This window comes from Lycorma delicatula, chromosome 6, assembly GCF_047948215.1.
Source record: "Lycorma delicatula isolate Av1 chromosome 6, ASM4794821v1, whole genome shotgun sequence".
Taxonomy (NCBI): Eukaryota; Metazoa; Arthropoda; class Insecta; order Hemiptera; family Fulgoridae; genus Lycorma; species Lycorma delicatula.
Window position 1 is genome coordinate 776,839 of NC_134460.1, and position 23,494 is coordinate 800,332.

The following is a 23,494-nucleotide window of genomic DNA, read 5'->3' on the forward strand; positions in this document are numbered from 1 at the left end:
AACAAGTTACCCATCTTTTGGACAGGTAAAAATGTATTTTGCCCAATTCTTAGCGTTACTTTACAAACACCACTAGGAATTGACTGTACTTTATTTCCAATTTTTCTTTTAAATTACTTTTATGATTTTAGCCAAGTAACTGGAGGGAGTACGTACAGTCGCGTCGTATGTACAGTAACAGGTGGTTGTGTTGGTTGAGTCCCTGCGCCCTTTAAAAAATTGAAATTTAAAAAAACCAGAAAATGGTTTTTAGATATTTATCTGGAGAGTATTTGCAAGCCCAATTCGATTGAATACTTCGCTTAGTATAGTCAGAAATGAGATACAATCATTATGGAAACAATTTTGGCTTTCTTCACCCCTTTCAATATCAAATTTCTAAAAATCTAGAATTTGTTTGTAGATATTCACGTGAAGATTATACACAATAAAAATCAAGTTGATATCTTCATTTGTTACAGAAAAATTAAAAAATTTCTGGATTTAAAAAAAATAATCAAAAATCTATTTTAACCCTTTAAACGCGGATTAAAAAAAAATCCTTTCTTAGTGTGCATTTAAAACTTAAGAAGAACGCGTATACAAATTTTCATTAATTTTATCTTCAATATATTTTGCTGGGCGTTAATTTAAGTCCATCAGGACATGTTTTATATAAATATAATATTTTTATTACGTTTATATTTATAGATTAAATATTTGTGTCTGAAGTACAGCACAGCACGTTAGTTTTATATTATCATCTTACGCTTAGATTAATATGAAACATATTATTTTTCTCCTTTCATAAAAACAACGCTACAAACTTGTAAAACGACAGTAAGAGTTTATTTAACTAAAATTTAAAAATAATTAAAGTGCAAATGTTAATCCTGGTTAGAAATGACATTTTCACACACTACGAATCATTTATCTCAGCCTCTGAAGGAATATCTAACGGTGGTTGCGGGGGTTAAAAAAATTTAAAAATAGCACCATTACAGTCAATTAATGTTGCCAACATCATAATACTTTAACTAAATGTAAGATTCTGCGATTAGTACTAGAGGTAAAAAATTAATTAAAGAACCTTCTCTATTAAATATTTGATTTTAAATTAAACTCGCATACTGACTCTTTATATATATATATATGCACACACAAATTATATATTTGTTCTTTTCTGTTCACGGTATTTTCAATAAGTTTTTATAAAATTTTTCTCTTGTTTTTAAATAATATTCATTAGTTAAATTTGGGATAAATATTGTGAATATAAACTCGCAATTATAATTTTTCTCTTTATTAAAAATGTTTTCAAATTAGATAAAAAGTAATTCAGTTTCATTTCAATGTTGGTCACAACGATTTGATCAATCTATCAGCTGGTATAGGATTTTGGTTAGGATTTGTTTACTATCTGTCAAGATTGTGTAATTGCTGTTTGGTGTGCATTTAAGCTAACCTTAATTTAAAATGAATATTATATTTGCTGTAAAGTCTTACATAACTAAAATGGCAGAAGAAAGTGGTCCTGGAATGAAAGTTTTGTTGATGGATAAACAAACTGTGAGTTTTATATGAGTGTGTTTTATTAAGTACAATTAGTTTTATAGTTGACTGTGAGAAGTGTAGATTTTTTTACGGAAATCCAAAAATTCAGTTTATCATACTAGATCCAAAAAAAAAAAAAGTTAAAACAACAGAATATTTAACGTTTGTAATCGAGTGTTATAAGAGAATGGAATTCCTTGAATAAAATTGAATACAATTGTTAACCACTTTAGAATTTCTTAATTCTCAAATTACCTAAATATTTACTAACTAGTATTTCAGCTGATGTTTATTATTTTATCGAGTTAAAAATTTTTTTTTGCAAATACCAAAAATGAATTATAGTAAATTATGAACGGCATTGATTTATTGCTAGGAGAGCAATTTTCTTTGTAAATAAGTAATTTTAAAACAAAGGGTAAGGAATTACTTTAAAAAAATTTTTTTAATTTTTTCTGGATTTGTAAGTTGGTCTGTTCAACTAGTGTACAATAAGGAATCACCGCCACAGCCCATTGAGATGAAGATGATATGTATGACATATAAATCAGGTGTAGTCTTGTACAGACTCAGGCTGACACTTCCTGAGATGTGTTGTTAATTGAACCCCCAACCACCAAAGTACACTGATATCCACCATCTAATATTCAGATCTGTATAAAAGCAACTAACTTTTACTAGGATTTTAACCTCATAGTTCTAAGGTTCAAATCCTAGTAAAGGCTGTTACTTCTATACGGATTTGAATACTAGAACCCACCGGGTTGGTCTAGTGGTTAACGCGTCTTCCCAAATCAGCTGATTTGGAAGTCGAGAGTTACAGCGTTCAAGTCCTAGTAAAGCCAGTTATTTTTACATGGATTTGAATACTAGATCGTGGATACCGGTGTTCTTTGGTGGTTGGGTTTCAATTAACCACATATCTCAGGAACGGTCGAACTGAGAATGTACAAGACTACACATCATATCATCCTCTGAAGAATTATCTAAACGGTAGTTACCGGAGGCTAAACAGAAAAAGAAAGAAAGACATCCACCAAATACATTCAAAATGTACAGCTAATTCTTTCTTGTGTAAAAGTAAAAATATTTACAAACGACATTATACGCACAACCTGCGGTTTATTTATTAGCAGAAATACATGAAAAAGTATGCGATTAAAATTTTTTTTTTCTTTTTTGGTTGGTTTAGTTGTTTATTGGATTTGGAAGAATTATATTTGAAACTTGAAATCATGATGAAAGTTCTGTTGTGGAAATTTGTTTGTATTAGTCTGTTGGTTTTGTCATCAGAATGGTCTAATTTTTTTACTGTAGTTGTATTCATGAATGAAAAAGTACATATTTGAAGAGTAATATCAATCAAAACACTTGCTTGAAAAAATTAATTTGTAAAAGCCTTGAAGATTATCGAATATAGTGTTATTGAATTGAATATTATTAAACCTTGTTATTTTCTGTGTTACTTGAGTTCTAATTTATTTAAAAAGTTTTGAAGCAAATGTCTAAGATAATAAATAATTCTTACAAAGTACTTTTTTTCCACTAATGAATTTTCAATATCCCAAAATTTTATCGAGATGACAACAATTTTTATTACTACGAGACATTATATAACAATACTTTTCGTATAAAGAACAAAATTTTGTTTGTGATTGAAGTTTGTACAAATTTTTTTCAAGGTAGGTTTCAATATGTCTAAAAAAAACAAATCTAAGTAAACGTCTAAAAATATTTTGCACTGAATTAACTGTTTTAACAATTATTAAAATATCTATCTAGTTTTATGGTCAGTTGAGTTGTATGTCTTTATCAAGTTAAGTCTCCAGATATCTGGCGGAGGGCTAGGTGGGATTTATTTGGTGACTGTGTCTGTTATTTATATGAAGTGATACAGTTTGGCTACAAACTTGGTTCATGAGGCCAGAATATATTATAATTTGATGCCTAGAATGAGTGGTGGTCAAAAGATACAACCAAGAAACTAATGTTTACAATTCACCTATGGTGTATAGATCTTGATGTATTCATCTATTAGATAGAAAGAAAAGTACACAGTCGCTATGATACTGAAATATTTTTCTGTTGTTCCTAGATAAGCTTTCAATTCCATTAATTCTTTTTCATCCCACATCTATTGTTTCTTTAATTATTTAATTACAGTCAAATTTCTGTAACAGTTTTGAAGAGGTGTAGTCTTGTACAGACTCAGGCTGACATTTCCTGAGATGTGTTGTTAATTGAACCCCCAACCACCAAAGTACACTGATATCCACCATCTAGTATTCAGATCTGTATAAAAGCAACTAACTTTTACTAGGATTTGAACCTCATAGTTCTAAGGTTCAAATCCTAGTAAAGGCTGTTACTTCTATATGGATTTGAATACTAGAACCCACCGGGTTGGTCTAGTGGTTAACGCGTCTTCCCAAATCAGCTGATTTGGAAGTCGAGAGTTACAGCGTTCAAGTCCTAGTAAAGCCAGTTATTTTTACACGGATTTGAATACTAGATCGTGGATACCGGTGTTCTTTGGTGGTTGGGTTAACCACACATCTCAGGAATGGTCGAACTGAGAATGTACAAGACTATACACTTCATTTACACTCATACATATCATCCTCATTCATCCTCTGAAGAATTATCTAAGCGGTAGTTACCGGAGGCTAAACAGGAAAAAGAAAGAAAGGATTTGAATACTAGATCGTGGATACTGGTGTTCTTTGGTGGTTGGGTTTCAATTAACCACACATGTGAGGAATGGTCGAACTGAGACTGTATAAGTCTACATTTCATTTACACTCATACCTGTCATCGTCATTCATACTCTGAAGTAATACCTGATGTTGCTTCCAAAGGCTAAACAGAAAAAGAAAAAAAAAGGATTTGAATTTCATAACCTTCAACCTTGAAAATCAGATGTTAAACAAGTTAAACCAGCTCAGTTGGTTAATTTAAAAAACGCTATTTTAATTTTGTTTTCTTTGCAATCTTCCTTTAAAAATATATCTAATTGTATTGTTTAACTTGTTTATTTTTCTCTTGTGCAGACATTTGTTGTGTCCTTCCACATTTCTTTGTTTACATAAAGTTCATTTTTATACGATGACTTTTGATTTTAAAATTATTTGTTGAATATTCTTTGCTTAATGTCCTAAAAAAAAGAGCACATCATCTGTATGTGAGTATTAGGTTATGTTTGCTGATATCGTATGAAATTTAGAAACTCATTTAATCACGTTAAAGTTTAATTACAATCTACCAGTAACTGAAATCACTCAACATAAATTTCAAGGAAGTATATTTAAGAAAGACTAGTAAACATTCAACATGTGTTATACAAAATAGAAAAATTGTAAACACAAGAGTATTGATACAAATTTAAAACATTACCCTCATCGCTACAGGAGTATGTAATTTTTTTATTTTAAATTCTTTTTACTCAATAACTACAATAAAGCAAAACTTTTTTGTGTATTTACAATTGGCATCTGATGAAAACAACAACATATATCAACATTATTGACTTCTGAATGCACGTCATCTTTCAAAATAATTACCAAATATTTTATCATATTTTCCATGTACTTTTTCTTACCTTACCTTATTCTCTTCCTAGTTCCATTTGAGCATCTTTTTATTTTCAGAGCTATTTTCTGATTAAGGCAGAATTCTTTAATTAATCTTTTATATATCTTTAACTTTTTAATAAAGGCATAATTCATTAATTAATCTTTTATCTTTACAATTTATTTTAAGCCTTTTAATATTATTATTTATTTAATTTGACATAATCAAAAGTTATTTCCATATCTATAAATATACCCTCATTTTTTTACTTCTTATTACATACCTCTCAAGTAGTTCTTATAAACCCAAAAGTATTGCTTGTTCTCCTTTCCTTCCAGAATTCATATTATTCTTCTGCATCTATAAGGTTAACTAAGAGTTTAATTTATAATTAGGATTTTTAATTTCGGTCAATTAAGTACAATGCTAACTCCATTTATGAAGTAACTTTGCAATTATCTCTAAAAAGATCTTTTGGAAGCAGAATTTCCATATATTTTTTGAAAGCTGAGTTGACAGAATTTAAAAAATAAATATACCGTAAAATTTAAAAATGATTAATGATATTTAGTTATCTTTTTGTATTTGTGTTGCAGACTAGTATTGTTAGCATGGTATATAGTCAATCAGAAATATTACAAAAAGAGGTTTATTTATTTGAACGATTAGATTCTGGTGGAAAATTAGAACCGATGAAGCATTTGAAATGTATCACATATATCTCAGACCCACCAAAGAAAATGTTGCTCTTTTATCAAATGAATTAAGGAATCCAAAATATGGAGTATATATATATATATATATATATATATATATATATATATGTTAATGATTTTATATATATTTTTTTATTTGTTATAGTGATACACCTTTTTTTTTTTGCATGTTTTACTATTTTTCTATAATAGTAGAGGTTACTAATATAAGTATTAACTAATAATTTAAAAATATAAACTTCTGCTATGACAAATAGAACCAGATTTTATAAATTTTATAAAAATTTATAAGATGATTTTATCATCTTTGCAATCTGTGACTGTCTACTGCACCAGCTGATATTTCTGTTCTCACATTAACAACAGTTAATCGAGTGCATTTATATAGAGAGTATATATAAAATAAGTTCCTCTTCATATGTTTTCCTGTAATTGTTAATTTAGCATTATTTTCATATCTTATGTTATTTCTATGTAAAAATTGATGGTAAAGACAGGATTTCCCTATCAAATTTCAAGGTATCTGCCATTAAAAGCCTACTAATTGAGGATTCTTCTTTGATTACTCTGTTACTTAAGAAAAAATATAATCAAAAACAGTTGCATTCATGATGATTTATTGATGTATTTTACATTCATTGATCATTTTCTTAAATTTATTTGAAATAGTCAGCGCTTAAAAAACCTGTGTGGCAGATATTGAAGACCTGAAGATCAGGAAACTAATGCGTAATGCAATACCTTAACCCTCTTATCCTTACAAGTATAGAGTAATACAAGATGGAATATACTATTACCTCTAGGCAGTCAAAGTATACACACTTTCTGGCTAGTATGTACTTTAATTACTCTTATACTTCAATGAAGTTGTTCAATATACTTTAACCTATAGGTTGAAAGATTTCATTTTGACATTCAATTTTTTTTTATCATTAACTGCAAAAATTAACCAGAATGGTTTCAAATTTTAGAAAAATTAAGTAAATTTTATTTTTACCTGGTTTAATTGTTATTAGTCAAAATCTAATATCAGAAATTAAGAAATAAGCACCCCCAATCGCTTAGTCATTTTAATGACTAATATTTTGAATCGGATAAAGATATTTATGTGCATTGTTTGCCATCAGATTTTACATAGAAATGATGTGTCATATGATTACAGTATTAGTAAAAATAAATGTTGAATCCAGTATATTTGAAATAATATGACGGTCAACATTTTGAAGTAGATTAATATCTAATAGGTTAAATAGTAATATTATAATACGTTAAATAGGTTATATATAAAAGAGATGTAGCATTAGTCAGGGTTCTCCAAATTAAGAGTTCTAGAAAAAATAGGATGGGGAATTACTGTATATACACTTGTATATTATATATTTATATCGTAGCCACTGTAATAGACAAAACATAGCAAATATTGATGTATACCATTGGTGGTGTTCTTTACAAAAGAAAAAAATAGCGCTTATGTTTGAAGAGTTATGTCTTAAAAATTAGTTAATAAAAAGTATTGAATATTTTAATATATAAAAATTTATTCTTATCTACATTAATTTTTTTTGTGTTGTAATTTATTTGTAGAAAATTAGTAGGAATTATATACAGGTATGTTTAAAAAATACCTGAACTTCATTTTTTTAATCTTTATTACTAATTTTACAGATTATTGATCCTTGTCCCCTTCAAAGTACTCCTCATCCCTATTCACATACTTTTCTCAGCTATGTTTCCACTTAGCAAAGCAGTCCTGGATAGCTTTATTTAAAATAGCCTTTAACATCTGTGATGAATTTGCTTTAATGTCATTAGTAGTCTCAAACGGTGTCCTTTAATCACCGATTTTAATATCAGAAATAAGAAAAAATTCCCAAATCTGAACGATTACAATACTTTTCCTTCTACAGCTACGGCACTATCTAGACGGGAAAGTAAAACAGAAAGAATTATATTTCCTTTTCAGTGCAATTCTTCTTTTTTTTTAGAGGCTATTTAATTCTTTTTTTAAGGTTTCATCATAATTTTAATTAATAACTGGATATAAAGAAAAATGGAACATCAGTTAAACTGCTGTAATTTTGTAGTCTGTTAAAAAAAAAATCCCTTTCGACATGCCAGAAGGTGCAGTCACCATCCCGCTGACAGTGATGCTTGCTCATTCAAAAATTGTCCTTGTCAAAACGACACTACACCTCATGGTTGCCTCAGGAACCCATGCCCTCAGCAGTGCAACGACTAACATTAACAGTAATCACCATTACTTTTATTAACTAACCGTGGCTCGATGCCAATACACCTACCTCCGGCCAATCAACTTTCTTTTTCCTGTTCAGCCTTCGGTAATTACCATTCAGATAATACTTCAGAGGATGATATATATGCATGTAAATGAAGTGTAGTCTTGTACAGTCTGTTTGACCGTTCCTGAGATGTGTAGTTAATTGAAACCCAACCACTAAAGAACACCGGTATCCACAATCTAGTATTCAAATCCATGTAAAAATAATTGACTTTACTAGGACATGAACGCAGGAACTCTCGACTTCCAAATCAGCTGATTTGGGAAAGACGCATTTACCACTAGAGCAACCCGGTGGTTTCCGGCCAATCAACTGCCCAGGCCGCCCCTAGCCATGCGGGGTGCTGCTACTCTACTATACCCCTTCAACCATTCTGCTCAGGGCGAGGAAATGGAGGAAGCCAGCCATGATAGTCCATTCTCTGGGAGTCATCCAGTTGACTCACAGATCAAGAAAGGAATCGCTCTCTCGAGTTCCCTAACAATTCTGGTACGTTCAGCCTCTCCAATTATGTCAAAGTAAACTCAAAAATGCAGAATGCAGAGTATATTTTATAATCGTATTAATTTCTTTTCAAAGAGTTTTACCACATAATTTCCTTTCAAGAACTATTCCAGCATCATTATAGGCCAGAAACAACCTAATTTATAATGAGTTGAGATTCGATTTTAAATTATATATTATGTGTCAGAAAAAATTTAATGTACTGAATCCATACTAAAATTTATTGTTTTGCTGTCAAATTATCTCTAGTCTAAGAAAGAATCATATCCCATCAACAAAATATAAATTCAAATCGCTGAAACTCTAATCAAATGTTTTTTTTACAAAATAAAGGTTATTCAAGAGAAAAAAGAACTTCCCCTTTCGCATTAAAAAGAATTCTGCTGTATTTAAAGGTTATCAGGAGTGAGACATTTTTCAGAGGACAATTTAAAGAAATTTTACTCTGTATGTTTGAACCGGAATGCCGCAGCATCAGCAGCTGTATTATTACCAGCTGATTACTAATGATACTATTGTTTAAGCCACATTAAATAAAACAAAATGGGGTTTAGAAAATTTGAAAATTACAAATATTGATGACAGAAGAGCTTTCATAGAGTTGTAGGTGTAAATGTTGAAAAATCAAACATATCTTTTTACCTTTTCTGTCTAGTCAAGTTCAGACACAGTTGAAACCCGGTAATCAGACTTTTTGGAATTGTTCTTGATTCAGATCAACAAAGGTTTATATAAATTACATGTAATTATAAGAATCTTTTTTACAGTTGTACTATGTCAGCTGTTATCTCATTGATTTCTTTATTAGACCATTTGAATAAAATTTAAAGTACCGTTTACAATCTTTTTATTCTCAAACAAAATTAGCCTAATCTCAAATCCAACAACAGTCATACAATGATATGAAAGTTTGTTTGGTTTGCTATTGAAAGAGCATGTAGAAAATGGAATTTATAAAGGAAGACAAATGAACTTTTAAAAAAGAATCGAGCATGTATTTTGTCACAATTATGTTGAGGTTAAATTATTTATTAAACAACAAAATCAAGCCGGTAAAAGTTTTGTAATAAACTTTTCTATTTTTTGCTTATTATATGGAGTGCTTAAAATTGTTTATTTATTATTATTGCACTCATATCTACTGTCTATTACATATATATAACATGTACTTTTTTTAAAGAAAATTCTAAATTAATAACAAATTTTTATAGTATAAATGTAGTGTTTTACCTTTTTTGATAAAGTATCATTTTGTTAAAATCAGTTTTATTTGTATTACAAAAATGTTTGTTTTTTTGAGAGGAAGAAAAATCTTTCTCTTTTTCTGTTTAGCCTCCGGAACCATCCTAGCATATTACTTGAGAGGATGAATGAGGTTGATGTGTATGAATGAAAATGAAGTGTAGTCTTGTACAGTCTCAGATCGACCACTCCTGAGCTGTGTAGTTAATTGAAACCAAACCATCAAAGAGCACCAGTATCCATGATCTAGAATATGGATTGTGCTTCCTCAGTGCTTGCGTGGCCTGTAACCTCCTGAGACCCCCCACGATCCCCACAGGGCACCACATTGCCGGCAATGTAGTGCCCTGTGGGGATCGCTCACCCAGTAGGTCGGGACTGTGTCTTTTCTTTGTGCCATGTCTCAAACCAGTTCCCCTCCAAGAAAGGGATCTAGCTGGGTCTCCAGTCTTTTCATTTTTCCACTGAACTCAATGGGTCTCCGGTCACTCATCAAGAGCGTCCCACTTCAGTGTAAACCACCCTCTCATGGGTATGCCACCCATGAGAGGGTGGTTCACACTCTGAGAGGGAGCATGCCGCTCCCTCTCATGCTCAAAAAAACAAACAATTATTTTGTTGGGAAATACAAGTATTTCCCTACCTCCAGTATCAGTCCCCACCCCACTACCTAGCATCTCTCTTCTTGATTTGTTATTATTCTGGTTACTGCTACAGTAATCCAGAGGCTACAGTATTCCATTCATGTTTTCCTTTTAGCATGAACTGCAGCGTGTTTTCCAGATGCAATTACTTATCCCAGATGGGTGCCTAATCTTGTCTCATATGTTACATATGTTACTATCGACTGCTCTATTGAGTCAATTTCGTAACAGTATCGGCAGTCTGGAGTCATCTGCCTACCAGAATATGGAGGTTGGTCCCAGTCACACCATATCCAGCTAACAGTTGTGTGAGATGGAAGTTCACCTTTCCGTATCTCCTGTTTATCCATATGCTGACTTGGGGAATTATCCTTCTGATCCAGCGTCCAGTGTCTGATGTTTCCCACTGTGCCTGCCATTGTTCAAGCATTTGTCTTTTAGGTTCTAGGTATCCTACAGTTAACTTGTCGGAGCATCAGAACAAAAGCCTGACAGGGATTATTCCCACTATGACTTCTACTGCATTTTTTGATACCGTTTTATATGCAGACATAATTCTTATCATAGCTCTCCTCTGCAGGGCAGATACCTTATTTAGGTTCTTCTTCTTATCAAAGCCCTCAGCCCACGCCGTGACCGCGTATAAAATAATTGTCATTGCAACTGACAAAATCAGTCTCCTTTTCGATGAATATGGACCCCCTGTGAATGGTTATGAGCCTCCTCAACTTAGCAATCACAGGCTCGGTACGCTGTGTTACCCTGTTCAATTGCTCTGAACATAGCCTTTCTTTCTTTTCTTGTTTAGCTTCAGGTATTACTTCAGAGGATGAATGAGATTATGTATGAGTGTAAATGAAGTGTAGTATTGTACAGTCTCAGTTCTGCCATTCCTGAGATTTGTGGTTAATTGAAACCCAACCACCAAAGAACACTGGTATACTAATCATAGTGAAAAACAAACTGAATTGTTTGGTGTTACTTCACATATCAGTTCTAATGGAAGAGAATCAAACAGTCTATACTGAAAACAAAGTACATTCCTACAAAACCAGACAAAGAAACTGTTTTGTAAAACTAAACAATAATTCAGTTTAAAAGAAGGTTCTTATAATGATTTTGTTGCAGTTTTTAATTAATTAAATAACTTAAATTTTTTTTTGTTAAAAATTTTAAAATTTTCTTTAACTTGTTAAAATTACCATAGTAATAATTAAAATTAAACATATTGTTGAAATTAAGATAATAATATGGAAAACATTTTTCATTAATCAAAGATTTAGTAAAGACATAATTTTCATAATGAAATTAGTCAGTATTTGTTACATTATTTATTTCAATAATTTCTTATGGTGAAATTTTTAATACTCTTAACATCAAGAGGTAAGTCAATGTTGAATTTTTAAACATATAAATATTTTTTTTAGAAAATCAAATTATTAGGTAATTAGAATAAGTTTTTCATTAATATGCCTGAGATAAATTTTCAAATAAATACTATTGTAATAATCTTAGAATTTGCGAAACTCTATTGCGCTCTGTGTGAACTGCTGAAAATTTAAAAACCTTAAGATAAGGTGTATATATATATATATATATGTGTGTGTATATATATATATATATATATATATATAACAATATGAAAAAAATTTACCTAAATATAAATTCTTGGAAATTATTTCCCCGCAATATTTTAATGGTTACTACATGATATGAATTAAAAAAAATAAAAATTAAATCTTTGATTACAAATAAAGACATGTAATATCTATTTCTAACCAAAACTAAAAATAATAGTTACAGTAATTAATTTGGATTCATTGTAGTTACATTTTATTACGTAAACAAAGATAATGAACTGTTATTAATTATTATTAGTATTGCAAAGAAAAACCTAACAACTATGTATATATGTAAAAAAATACAAGGTACTTTAGCTTCAAACATTTGGTAGCACTTTTTTGTGTAAAAAGCACTTTTGTTAAATCAAAATAATTTTGCGTTAAAATTTTGTTAATGAAATATTAATACATTAGCAACAACATAAAAAGGCATGTATGAACCTAAAAAATATTTTGAACTGAGGGTAGAATGTTTAAAAAATTAGCAGCTTGCATGAAAAAAATACTTAACCAGTTGAAGTACCACCTGAAATATTTATAAGCAGTTATAAATTGTGTTGTGGTATATGAAATTTAATGTTTTTATTTATAATAATCAAATTAATACATATAAAAATATTTTCCAGTGAAAGGCAGTTTTGAATATGTCAAGAACCATCAGACTTTTTACTGTCACCATGTAGAAGTCGTCGTACACAAGGTCTAGTTCGTTTCTGTTTCTGTTTCTTCAGCTTCTGAAGTGTGTTTCTATCCATACTGTGTTAAAAGTGGTCAAACGTTTAGTCTGTTTACATCTTATTTTATTTGGATGTGTAAGGATGCTAATAAAAAGTAAGTAGAAGTACTCGTATTAATTAAAATTAAAGTAAAATTGTAATTTTTAGATTTACATACCTCGTTTAATAGAAAAAACATTTTTATACGTTCTGAAATTAATTTTAATAATTTTTTTAGCATTAACTGCTCTAAACCTATAATGGAATTAAAATGTAAATTAATAGATTAAATTTCACAAAAACCTAATCGAAAGTAATTGTTTATACGGTAAAACTATCATATAAATACAAATTACATAAGGCATAATTAATGACAAACTGTGATATATAAAAATGTTTTGAATATTTTAAGTAATCAAAATAAGTGAATCTTTAATATGAGTGCTATTTTTTAACACTTCAACATTTACAAATGTTCATTATTATTCCTGAATTGATAATAAATAATTCTGATTAAATTAGTTTGCTTAATTTACTCCAAGCAGATGAAAAGGTTAAATCTGAAATAGGTTTATATATTTTTCAGTGAAATCGAGTTAGTTTATAAGGCTTTTGACAATTAGTTATAAGAGGGGGCTACAAATGGTCTAGATTATTTCCAAAATACTCTGCATTTTTTTTACATATAAGAAAGGCTTTCGATTCTGTCAATCACAGACTCCTAAAAAAAATGCTAGTTTCAGAGGAATCTGTGGAGACTGGTTTGCTAGCTTTTTGTCAGGCAGGACCCAGCAAATTTAGAGGTGGCAATTTTTTGAGTAACAAATTCCGCATCATCTGTGATGTTCCTCAGGCCTCTACGCTTTCAGCAGAGCTCTTTTTAGTATACATTAAAGATTTATGTGGAGGTGTTCAAAACTGTGCTATCACACATTTGCGGATGACACAGCTTTAAGCTACAGGGCAAACGATAAAAATGAACTTTGTAAGATGATCCACGACGATCTCCAGAGGCTTAGCGTGTGTTTTGAGTACAACTCTTTGCAGCTGAATACAGAAAAGATTAAGTTATAATCGGTTTTGAATTAAGATAAAATTTGGAGGAACCATTGGCTCTACAAATGCATATAAATATTTGTAAAGCTTGTAATTGTATCATTGAAACTGATCACATGAAATATTTGGGAATACCCGCCGATTCTGGAGTTAAATGGACAGCTCATATAGAAAAATCAAAGAAAGAGCTTGTATATGCGTGACGAAGATATACCTATAATTTATAAGGTCTTAAAAATCTTTTTTATCAAAATTGGAAAAAGCAACAAAATTACTGTTGGCGGGTTTACAACCTACCCAAGTCCAAGTAAAGAGATATTTGTAGGTTTTACCTTTACATAGCTCCTCGACATTACAACACTATACCTGATGGAATAAAGAATGTTACTTTTACAAAATTTAAATGTTATTAAAAGATGGCTTATAGGAAAAGATAATCTCAAATGTTTATTTCTTTAAGCTGACATTATGTCTTTTCTATACAGATATATATTCTTCTTTTTTATTTTTTGAAAATCCTAATACTTTTTGAACACAATAACCGCTGTGTTAATTGATATAATATTATAAGTTGAATAAATTAAATTGACACCAAAACGCAGTTGAAGAATCAATTTATTAAACCTTCAAATGTAGTTTCGCAAACAACTCGTATCAAAAGTTAATGACATTATGGCGATGTTATGATTAAATGAACAAATGAAAATATATATAATTTTTTGAATAATAACCATAAAAATCAGCAGCATATGAGTTATGTAAATAGTTGTAATTTACTGGGGCTTTAATCAAAATATCTTCTTCAAAAGATAGATACTTGTTGGATGATCATTTTATGCGTTGAATTTAAAAATGTAGTATTTTTCTAAGAAGTTTATTTTTATGTTACCGTATGTTTCTAAAATTTCTAAGTCGGTATAGTATGATTATATTGTAGCAGATGCTCAGCTATATAATGTTGGACCTGGAGGTTAAACAGAAAAAAAAAGAGGGACAGCTTTATCCCACCGGGTTGATCTAGTAGTGATCAGCTGATTTGGAATTTGAGAATTCCAGCATTCAAGTTCTTGTAAAGGCAGGTAGATAGTGGATCTTTGGTGGTTGGGAATCAATTAACCATACTATTCAGGAATTGTTGTACTGAGGCTAAACAGGAAAAAGAAAAAAAGATGGTCATGTGTATTAGAATTGCCTCTCTTCTGAAATATATTAGTAACTTATTATTATTCTGCTGTAATGTTGCAAAGCCATTGGAAACTGCTATTTGTCATTAACTGCTATTTTTCATTTTTGAGTTTATCTGGGTTATTATTGTTTGTGTATTGCAACAGCCTAAAAATTAAATTTTTATAAGAGCCAATTTTTTTGATCATGGATGATTAGATTCCTCATGTATAGAGGTGTGATTTATGGTTGATTTCCTCTTAACGACTTTTTCTTTAATGTTTCAATTTCAATGCCCGAAAAGTGTATTTTCCTGTTAATTTCCACTTGAATTTTAAGTCTGTTATAGTTAAGTATATTTAAAATAATCATATGTTGTCATTTTTCATTGGATTATATATGATCAATATATCGTCCACATATCTAATCCAGATTAATATTTGATACTTGTTCGAAATATCAGTAATTACGATGTTTTTAAAATATTGTAAAAAAATTCGAGTCGTGATTGCAGATATAGTTGATCCCATTCATGGGCAACCCTTTTGTTTTAAGCAAAAATTAATTTTTTACTTAATACTTTATACTTTTTATTTACAAACATTGAAACAAATAAAATTTGTTTCAGCATTTTGGAGTGTTAAAATGCTGTAAACTTCTATTGTATTCAATTCTTATGTTAACAAGGTTTATTGGCATACGTTGGGTGTTAATTCTTGAGTAAGTAATAATTATAAGTATTATTTCACTTATTTTGTCATAGACAACACAGTGCCTTTATATGATATAATTTTTTTTATTCATTTATTGCAATAAAATGATGTGATTGTAACTCCCACACTTATTTTTTTCTCAGGAGTACCTAATGTCTCTTCCTCTTTAAAAGAAACTGTAACAACCAATTGTGTCGAACCTAGATATAGGAACTCTAATAATAAGAAACTTTAGAATAAGTAACTTTTACTAGTTTTTAAGTACAATTAACGAGGAGAAATAATGAATAAATAAATAAAATTTTTCCAGAGAACTGTTTATGGAAGAAGTGGGTAAATATTAGAGACAACTGAATAAAATACCATAAGAAATAACTGACTAAAATAACTGGTTTTGGTGCAACTAAACAACACAAAAATTTGTATTACGAGGAAACTACAGTTTATAAGAAAACTGTCGGCTTATCGATCAACTACATCAAGTATTCCTGATGATACAGGTATGTAGTAAGGATTATTTTCATTATAAGTGCTTAGTTTAAATATAATGTGTTAAATTAGGCTGACCATATATAATGGAATTAAATACTTGTCTGTGTTTTGGGAATGTGTGTCCTAGATACTGATTTTTCCTGTTTGAATTTATTTACTGTAAATTATTAATCGTTTAATTATTATTAATAGTTCTAATAATTTGGTAATACTAGTTAAATTCCAATAGGATAGATATTTCATTTTATAAACATTATTATACTGTACCAGCAGAATGTAACCGGGCTATTAAGCTGATAGATAATGAAAATGATTGTATTTCTTCCTTGGGACGACTAATCCAATCTCAGCGTAAAAGGCCAATCCAATATTTAATTATTTTTTTGTTGATTTTGGAAAAAATGAAACAGCTACTGTATTAATTACGTCTTACTTATAGAGTACATGTTTTTTTCTTTGACTACATTAGAAACGTAGTTAAATTATAAGCTAAGATTTTTTTTTAGTTAATTTTTATACTGTACCTGCTTGAGGGATGCTTATCAAGCCGTACAAAGCAATAGTCTTTTATAACAGTTATTTTATAATTTTCTGTTATAGATCAGTCAATACAGTAAATTATGATGTCGCTGTTAGTGCGTAGAAAGAAACAATGGATTGAAAAAAGAGGAAGAGAATATCTTGTGAATTAAGCAAGAAAATGATGGCCAGAATCGATTCCTCACTAGACCAGGGCCAAAGCAGAATAATCAATTTCTTTAATGGAATTGTGCACCGACAGTGGAGACATTATTGGAACCAGATATAGTAAAAATCTGGTTAAATCTCTCTGAAATACACTATTCAATCTCTACAAAAACTTTCGTTCCTTGGCCACAGTATATCCTATTGCATCCTACAGCATCATACCGTCACCAAACTGTGGGAAATTCATCAACATAAAGTACATGGAGAAATAAAGAGCATTTTACAACCAGCCTTACAGTGCTACACACATTTCACAACACTACACAGAATGTTTATCGAATTGATGATCAAATTGATACATCAATCAATTTTTTTCCAATACAACAAAATGGTTGACACATTTATCAAGCTACGTAAAATAGTTAGCGCCACCTAACGGGTTTATAAAAAAACATGCGGAAAAGATGACTCTGCGCAAGCGGTTGCTGGTACTTTAAGAGATTGATTGCATTGCTATAGATGCTATAGGTTTGTTCCATTAGACTGTTTTGTTTTTTTTTTACTGTTTTCAATATTTGAGTTTATTTTAATTTTTTATTATTATGTGTTTATTCTTTTGACTTATTTCTTTTTGCTTATATTTTTAATTAAATTGTAGATATATTTTTATAATTTAACATCATTGGAAGAATAGAAAATAATTCTTGTATAATTATATTGTAAGAAGAATGACTTTTCGTTATTTTATTTTGTTTCTTTTTTTCCCTCCTCAAATACATACAATCATTAATGCTACCTGCAATAAATAGAATAAATACAGCAGGTAAAGAAACATCATTGTTCCAACTTGCACCATCATAATGAACCACGTTTATAACTTGCCCCATATACACTTTTTGACTTTATATTTAGAGTAAATCAATAAGGCCTCAAAAATATTTTCACATGCTTTAGATACAGTGCTACAGCATACCTAGTTTTCAATAAAACTGATTAGTTTTTGAGATTTTCAAGCGACAGAATTTTATACAGTCTACAAAAAAACATAATAAGGAACCACAATTTAAATGAATTGTATTTTCGTACTCCTCATACCTCAAAACGTAAAGAACATTACATTTTAAGGTAAAACTTTATTACATATAAAACTAATAAAATTAATCAATTAACATAGAAGTAGAATTTAAGAAGAATAAGTGAAATGTAGTAATGAAAGAAATGGAGACACCCTTTTCAAAGAAGCAAAAGAATAATAATAAGATGATTATGCAACAATGCATTATACATCAGGTTCATGTAATAAAAATAAATATTTATTATATTTTTATGGTATACATATTTTAAATCGCTTTACAAAATTAATATATAAATAAAATTAATTTCAATTTTTTAAATATTATATATATTTTACTTTTCAGATTTTATGGCAAATGTTAACCAATATTAGTCACGTTAATGACAACGATATGCTATGGATGTTAAAACTACCGTGTTAGAATAAAAGGTAAGCAAGATCAATATATTTCAGCAGGTACTGGACTATCTTCAAATTATAGAAACCTTTTTAGTGTACTTGATTGTTAGATCAATCATAACTAGCAAATGAAAGAAAATTTTTTGTAACAATTACATTACGCAATGAGCCTATAATGATAGCCATTAATGCTTTGTAACTCTTGCGAAGTTTGACACTCGTTTGGGATAGTACTTTCAAATTAACCTCTTTTAGCTAACTACTAAATTGGATAAAAATCAATACAAAAAAAACAAGATACATTAAACAGTACTTGCTTCTTTAAAGGAGTATGTTTGTATTGTTTGAACACCTGTACAAAAGGTAAGCTGCCTTGTCACAATAAGTTTCAGAAACTGTTTACAATGTTTTTTCTGAAATTTTGTTCTTTCCTGTGAGTTTGCGTGACATCTACTGTGATTAGGTTGCCTAGTTGTGGAGTAATGTGTCCTATCGATGTGGAGATGCTTGCCGCCTAATGCAGGGGTCATTTTGAATCTATTAATTTTGATGATTAGTCGTAATAGTAATCGACAGAAAATGAGTGGTCATAGATCACAAGTTTTGAAATGTTAGCGGTAGGGGAAAACTAAAAACACAGCAGAACCTGTCGCTTTATACGATATTTTATTTTCCTGATATGATCCCTGTTTGCATACATTTCAGTCATCCCTCGTAATAGTAATAAAAATTTTTAGAATATATTGCAATCTTCTAGAAGTTTTCTCAAATAACAGGAAAATATTTGCAATTAATGCATCATTTAAATACATTATTAAAAACCGATTATAATATATTATATTAATATATCTTTAATTAACTGAAGATAGTTACTGTAGACTAGAGAAGATGGCAGTCATAAATATCAAAGGTAATCAACAAACAGAACTTACATTGTTTTAAAACTAACAAAATATTTTGTTAGGCTGCTCTGATTGCATTTAATACATTGTACAATGCGCACTTAATACTGTGACTGGTAATGCACTTAATATTTGTGCAATATGCACTTAATAGTGTGACTGATAAATAGGTAAAAGCGGCACTATTAGAGCAATGTTTAACTTGAGTTACCTTTCAGATGGCCGATAAACTGATCTGAAATCCTATCTTTGAGTGTAATAAAAAATTTAATCTTCTTAGATTTATTTATCTAATATGTTTATTCCTTTAAAATCAGTTAAATGGATGATATGCCTTTAACTATACTTGGTGTTAAACAACATTTTAGCGTTGTCAGAAAAAGATTAGGAAAGTTAGCAGTTTTCAGTAGTCACAATGGATTTTTATTTATTGGTTTTTCAACTTGAAGTAAATATAAAATTCATATTAGTCACAATACTCTTTAGAAATTTTTGATATTTCCAAATTTTTGACAAAACTTTTTGTGAATAATGAATTATTTTCACTATAAAATATTTTATAACAATTTTCTAATATTTTTAATATTCTTTAAAAAATATTGGAAAATGCAATTTTTCCAGATATTATCTTTCTTTATATATGTACATTGTCTTTTTCTAAAAATTATAATTAAATATTTGCCAAATTTTCTAACAATATTCATATTTCTAGGAACAAGTAAAATATTCACGTTCCCTGTTGACATACCAGAAGGCGGAGGTAGATTTCACCGGTGCTAAGTAGGAAATAAAAATATTTCACCTTAAAGTTAAAAAAAACTTCAAGTTTACTCAATATGACAATAGTTGCATGTGGAAAAAATTTCACTTGTTTAGCATATGACAAAGCCCCAACTTCTTACAATTACAGCAATATTTTGGTCATCCCTTGCTATAAGGGTTGGTGATATAAAAAATTTTTTTCAGTCAAAAGTTTAGATAATGATCACTTTAAACCGATTCAATACTGTGCCTATTAAGGGAGGTATATGATTTTTTTGTCTTTGAAACCCTATTTTTTCTACCTTCTGGGCCAGTGGTTGGTGATATAAAAAAACTTTACTTAGATAACTTTAAATGAATTCTATATTTTACTTAATAAGAAAGTTGTAGTGAAATTTTATTTTTTGATTGGCATTATTGTGTTCACAAGAAAGTGAAATATATAGATAATACATATATATATATATATATATATATATATATATATATATATCTGACTGACCTACAGAATAAAACTGGAAAAATTACAAAGCTAAAAGATAAAAGCATTAGATTTAAACAAAAGACAGACAAACGACAAAATACAACGAAGAGGGTGTTTACGGATGAAGAAAAGAAAGCAAGATCTGAACGGATGAAGAAATACTGGGCAGCTCGAAAGAGTAAAATAACACGCTTTTCTCAGAAAAGATCCAACTAAAATTGACTTAAGTGGTCCCATGTTGGCCGTAAAAGCATAATAATAATAATAATATATATAAATGTATATATAAACTTTTGAACTGAGGGTGGTTTTGGTATCTGGAGAATGTGAAATGTGAAGACATGTTGACATTTTTGAGAAGTCAAATTATGGTACCCATTACAACAGGTAGCTTTTTATGAAATCTACCTTAAAATATAAATAGTTGTTTTTTTTAATTTTCTTTCATAAAATAACTACAAACCTAGTTCTGTATATAAACCAAAGTGAAGAGAAAATCAAATTTTTTATTTCAGATCTCACTCCGATATCAACCGTAAATGAAAAAATACTATCACATTCTAGGATTATACTTAATAAATATAATATAATTATTATAATGTTATTTTTTTTAAATTACTGACAGAATTATTTATAATATGTACATGCACTGGTTTTGTATACGGAATAAATTTTCAAAAAAAAAAATTTATAGATAAAGAAACATGTTCATTCCTGTTTCAGACGGTACAAACATTATAAAAACAATGTAGTGTTCAAAATTGAGTGAGATAAGCAGTTAGATTGATGATTGATATATATTCTTTATTAAAAAAGATTGCAATTGTTTATGGAATACAGAATTATACATAGTATATCATAAGAATTGAAAAAAACATGGTCTGAAATATTAGTTGAGCAACCAATTAACAATATTTATCATCGAATTTGAACAATAAAACCATGGAGAAAGTAAATGGGAATAGTCTTCTAGAATTAGTAATGCTTCAGAACGAGATGAAGTGACAGTTTTATAAAAGCGATGACCATCTAAAATTTTTCTTTTTCTATTTTATTTAACATTCATAGTTCATAAACAAACTATTCTGTACTAATAATTTTTTTTTCTGATCTGTTTTTTCTTTCAGAAATGTTAAGGTGGCATTTGACAAATCGATTTGGATTGAGTTTAATTCTGCCAACAAAATGTTACATATTTGATGGTAAATGAATACGGTTCTGATAAAATTCAATAAGAAATCTTCATTCATAAGCAGTATGTGTGTAGTTAGGAGGTTGGTAGAAGGCAGGAAATAGAAGATGACGATCCTCAGTTTTGCCAACGTTTGAAATATTTGTTTATTGAAAACACTGAGACAACAATAAAAAAGTTTCATTCATCAATAGTAGGCAGCAGTTAAGTAGCTAGCAGACAGTAGTAGGTGGAAAATAGAAGATGACAACATAAAATATTTGTTAATTGACAACACAGTGAGTCAACAATAAAAAAGCTTCATTCATCAAAAGTAGGCAGCACTTAAGTAGGTAGTAAGCAGTAAAGTAGATATGTGATATAAGCAAGGTGGTAGGCAGTAGTAGACAAGAAATAGAAGATGAACATAAAATATTTGTTAATTGACAACACTAAAAAAAGCTTCATTCATCAATAGTAGGCAGCAGTTAAGTAGGCAGTAGGCAGGAAATAAAAGATGACAACAAAAAATATTTGAAATATTTAATTGACAACACTGTGAGACAAAAATAAAAAAGCTTCATTCATCAATAGTAGGCAGTAGTAGATGAGAAACTAGTAGAAATGATAAGAAAGTCAGTGGAAGATGATGAATCCTCAGTTTTGCCAACCTTTGAAATATTTGTTAATTGAAAACACTGAGACAAAAGGGAGTTTCCCACAGAGATAACAGAAATTCCAAGGTGACCGACACTGTGTATGCAGTACCTGCGCCCTTGTGGTTATGTTAATGCAGCACTAGTGCCTCGGTAGGTTAGAAACGAACTAGATGAAGACACTAGCAGCAGTATGCAGGCTACACTTACTACATATAAAATTCAATTCTGATAAACAATAGACTCTATACTAATATTTTTTTCCTGATTCATCTTTTGTTTCACACCCCTGATGCTGACGAATATTCTTACTTAATATTCTTATTAATATTTAATCATTAACATTTGTCGTACTGTAATAGTTATGATGGACTACAGAAAACTACAGTTACACATGAAGAGAAACTCAGTCTATCAGATCAGACAATGATATTTCCCATTCACAAAGAACATGTAAGGATAAAAAAAAGGGCATAACACACTTGCATTCTTACAACAAATGCTACAACACACAAAAACCTAGTTCATGAGTTCAGAGTCAAGATTATGGACGGTTAATGCCGACGGTTAAGGAGAAAAGTAGTAGATCCTGTAAAACATTAACTGCATCAGGGATTTGTTTGACATAAACACCCTACCTGTCCTGTCCTGTCTAGTCCTGACCTGTCCTATCATCACTAGGACTAGGTTCAGGTTCTGACCCAACATTATCTTAGGTAATATTTTGTCAGCACAAATGGGGGGTTTTATTACGGGTAACATAAGGCATGGGTAACTTGGGCAGAGGTAGGGGTGAATTGAACATTTGATCAGCATAAGGATATATAGGGTTTTGGTGTGATTTAGCTAATAGGTGTTTGTTAAGGAGTAGTAGGAGATAAAGTATGTAAAACAAAGTTGTGATAGGTGTAATGTATCATCAAGTTTTTGATGTAGTTAATGTATTTTTGCAGCATTTGCTGCTTTTCAACTGACCCGTCGGTATTAAATCAGCTTCGATTGCTTTGATTACAGCTCTGTATGCCCTAATTTCACATTTATTTGTTTTATCCGATTCCTTCAAGTCTGAATTTTTATAGAATAACA

General features: G+C 29.8%; 1 protein-coding gene across 1 annotated transcript; it reads left to right on the plus strand.

Moving 5' to 3' along the window:
- Positions 1 to 1,407: 1,407 nt before the first annotated feature.
- Positions 1,408 to 5,870, plus strand: LOC142326527 (vacuolar protein sorting-associated protein 45-like). Its single transcript, XM_075369104.1, has 2 exons — positions 1,408 to 1,548; positions 5,700 to 5,870. Exons 1-2 carry the CDS (start codon positions 1,456 to 1,458, stop codon positions 5,868 to 5,870), a joined length of 264 nt encoding a protein of 87 aa, XP_075225219.1. The 5' UTR covers positions 1,408 to 1,455.
- Positions 5,871 to 23,494: the final 17,624 nt, after the last annotated feature.

Bases quoted from the DNA above. Each gene is read 5' to 3' on its own strand.
- LOC142326527 (XM_075369104.1), top strand. From the start codon at position 1,456: ATGAATATTATATTTGCTGTAAAGTCTTACATAACTAAAATGGCAGAA. The intron at 1,549-5,699 runs GTGAGTTTTATA...TTTGTGTTGCAG, and splicing joins TGTTGATGGATAAACAAACT to ACTAGTATTGTTAGCATGGT.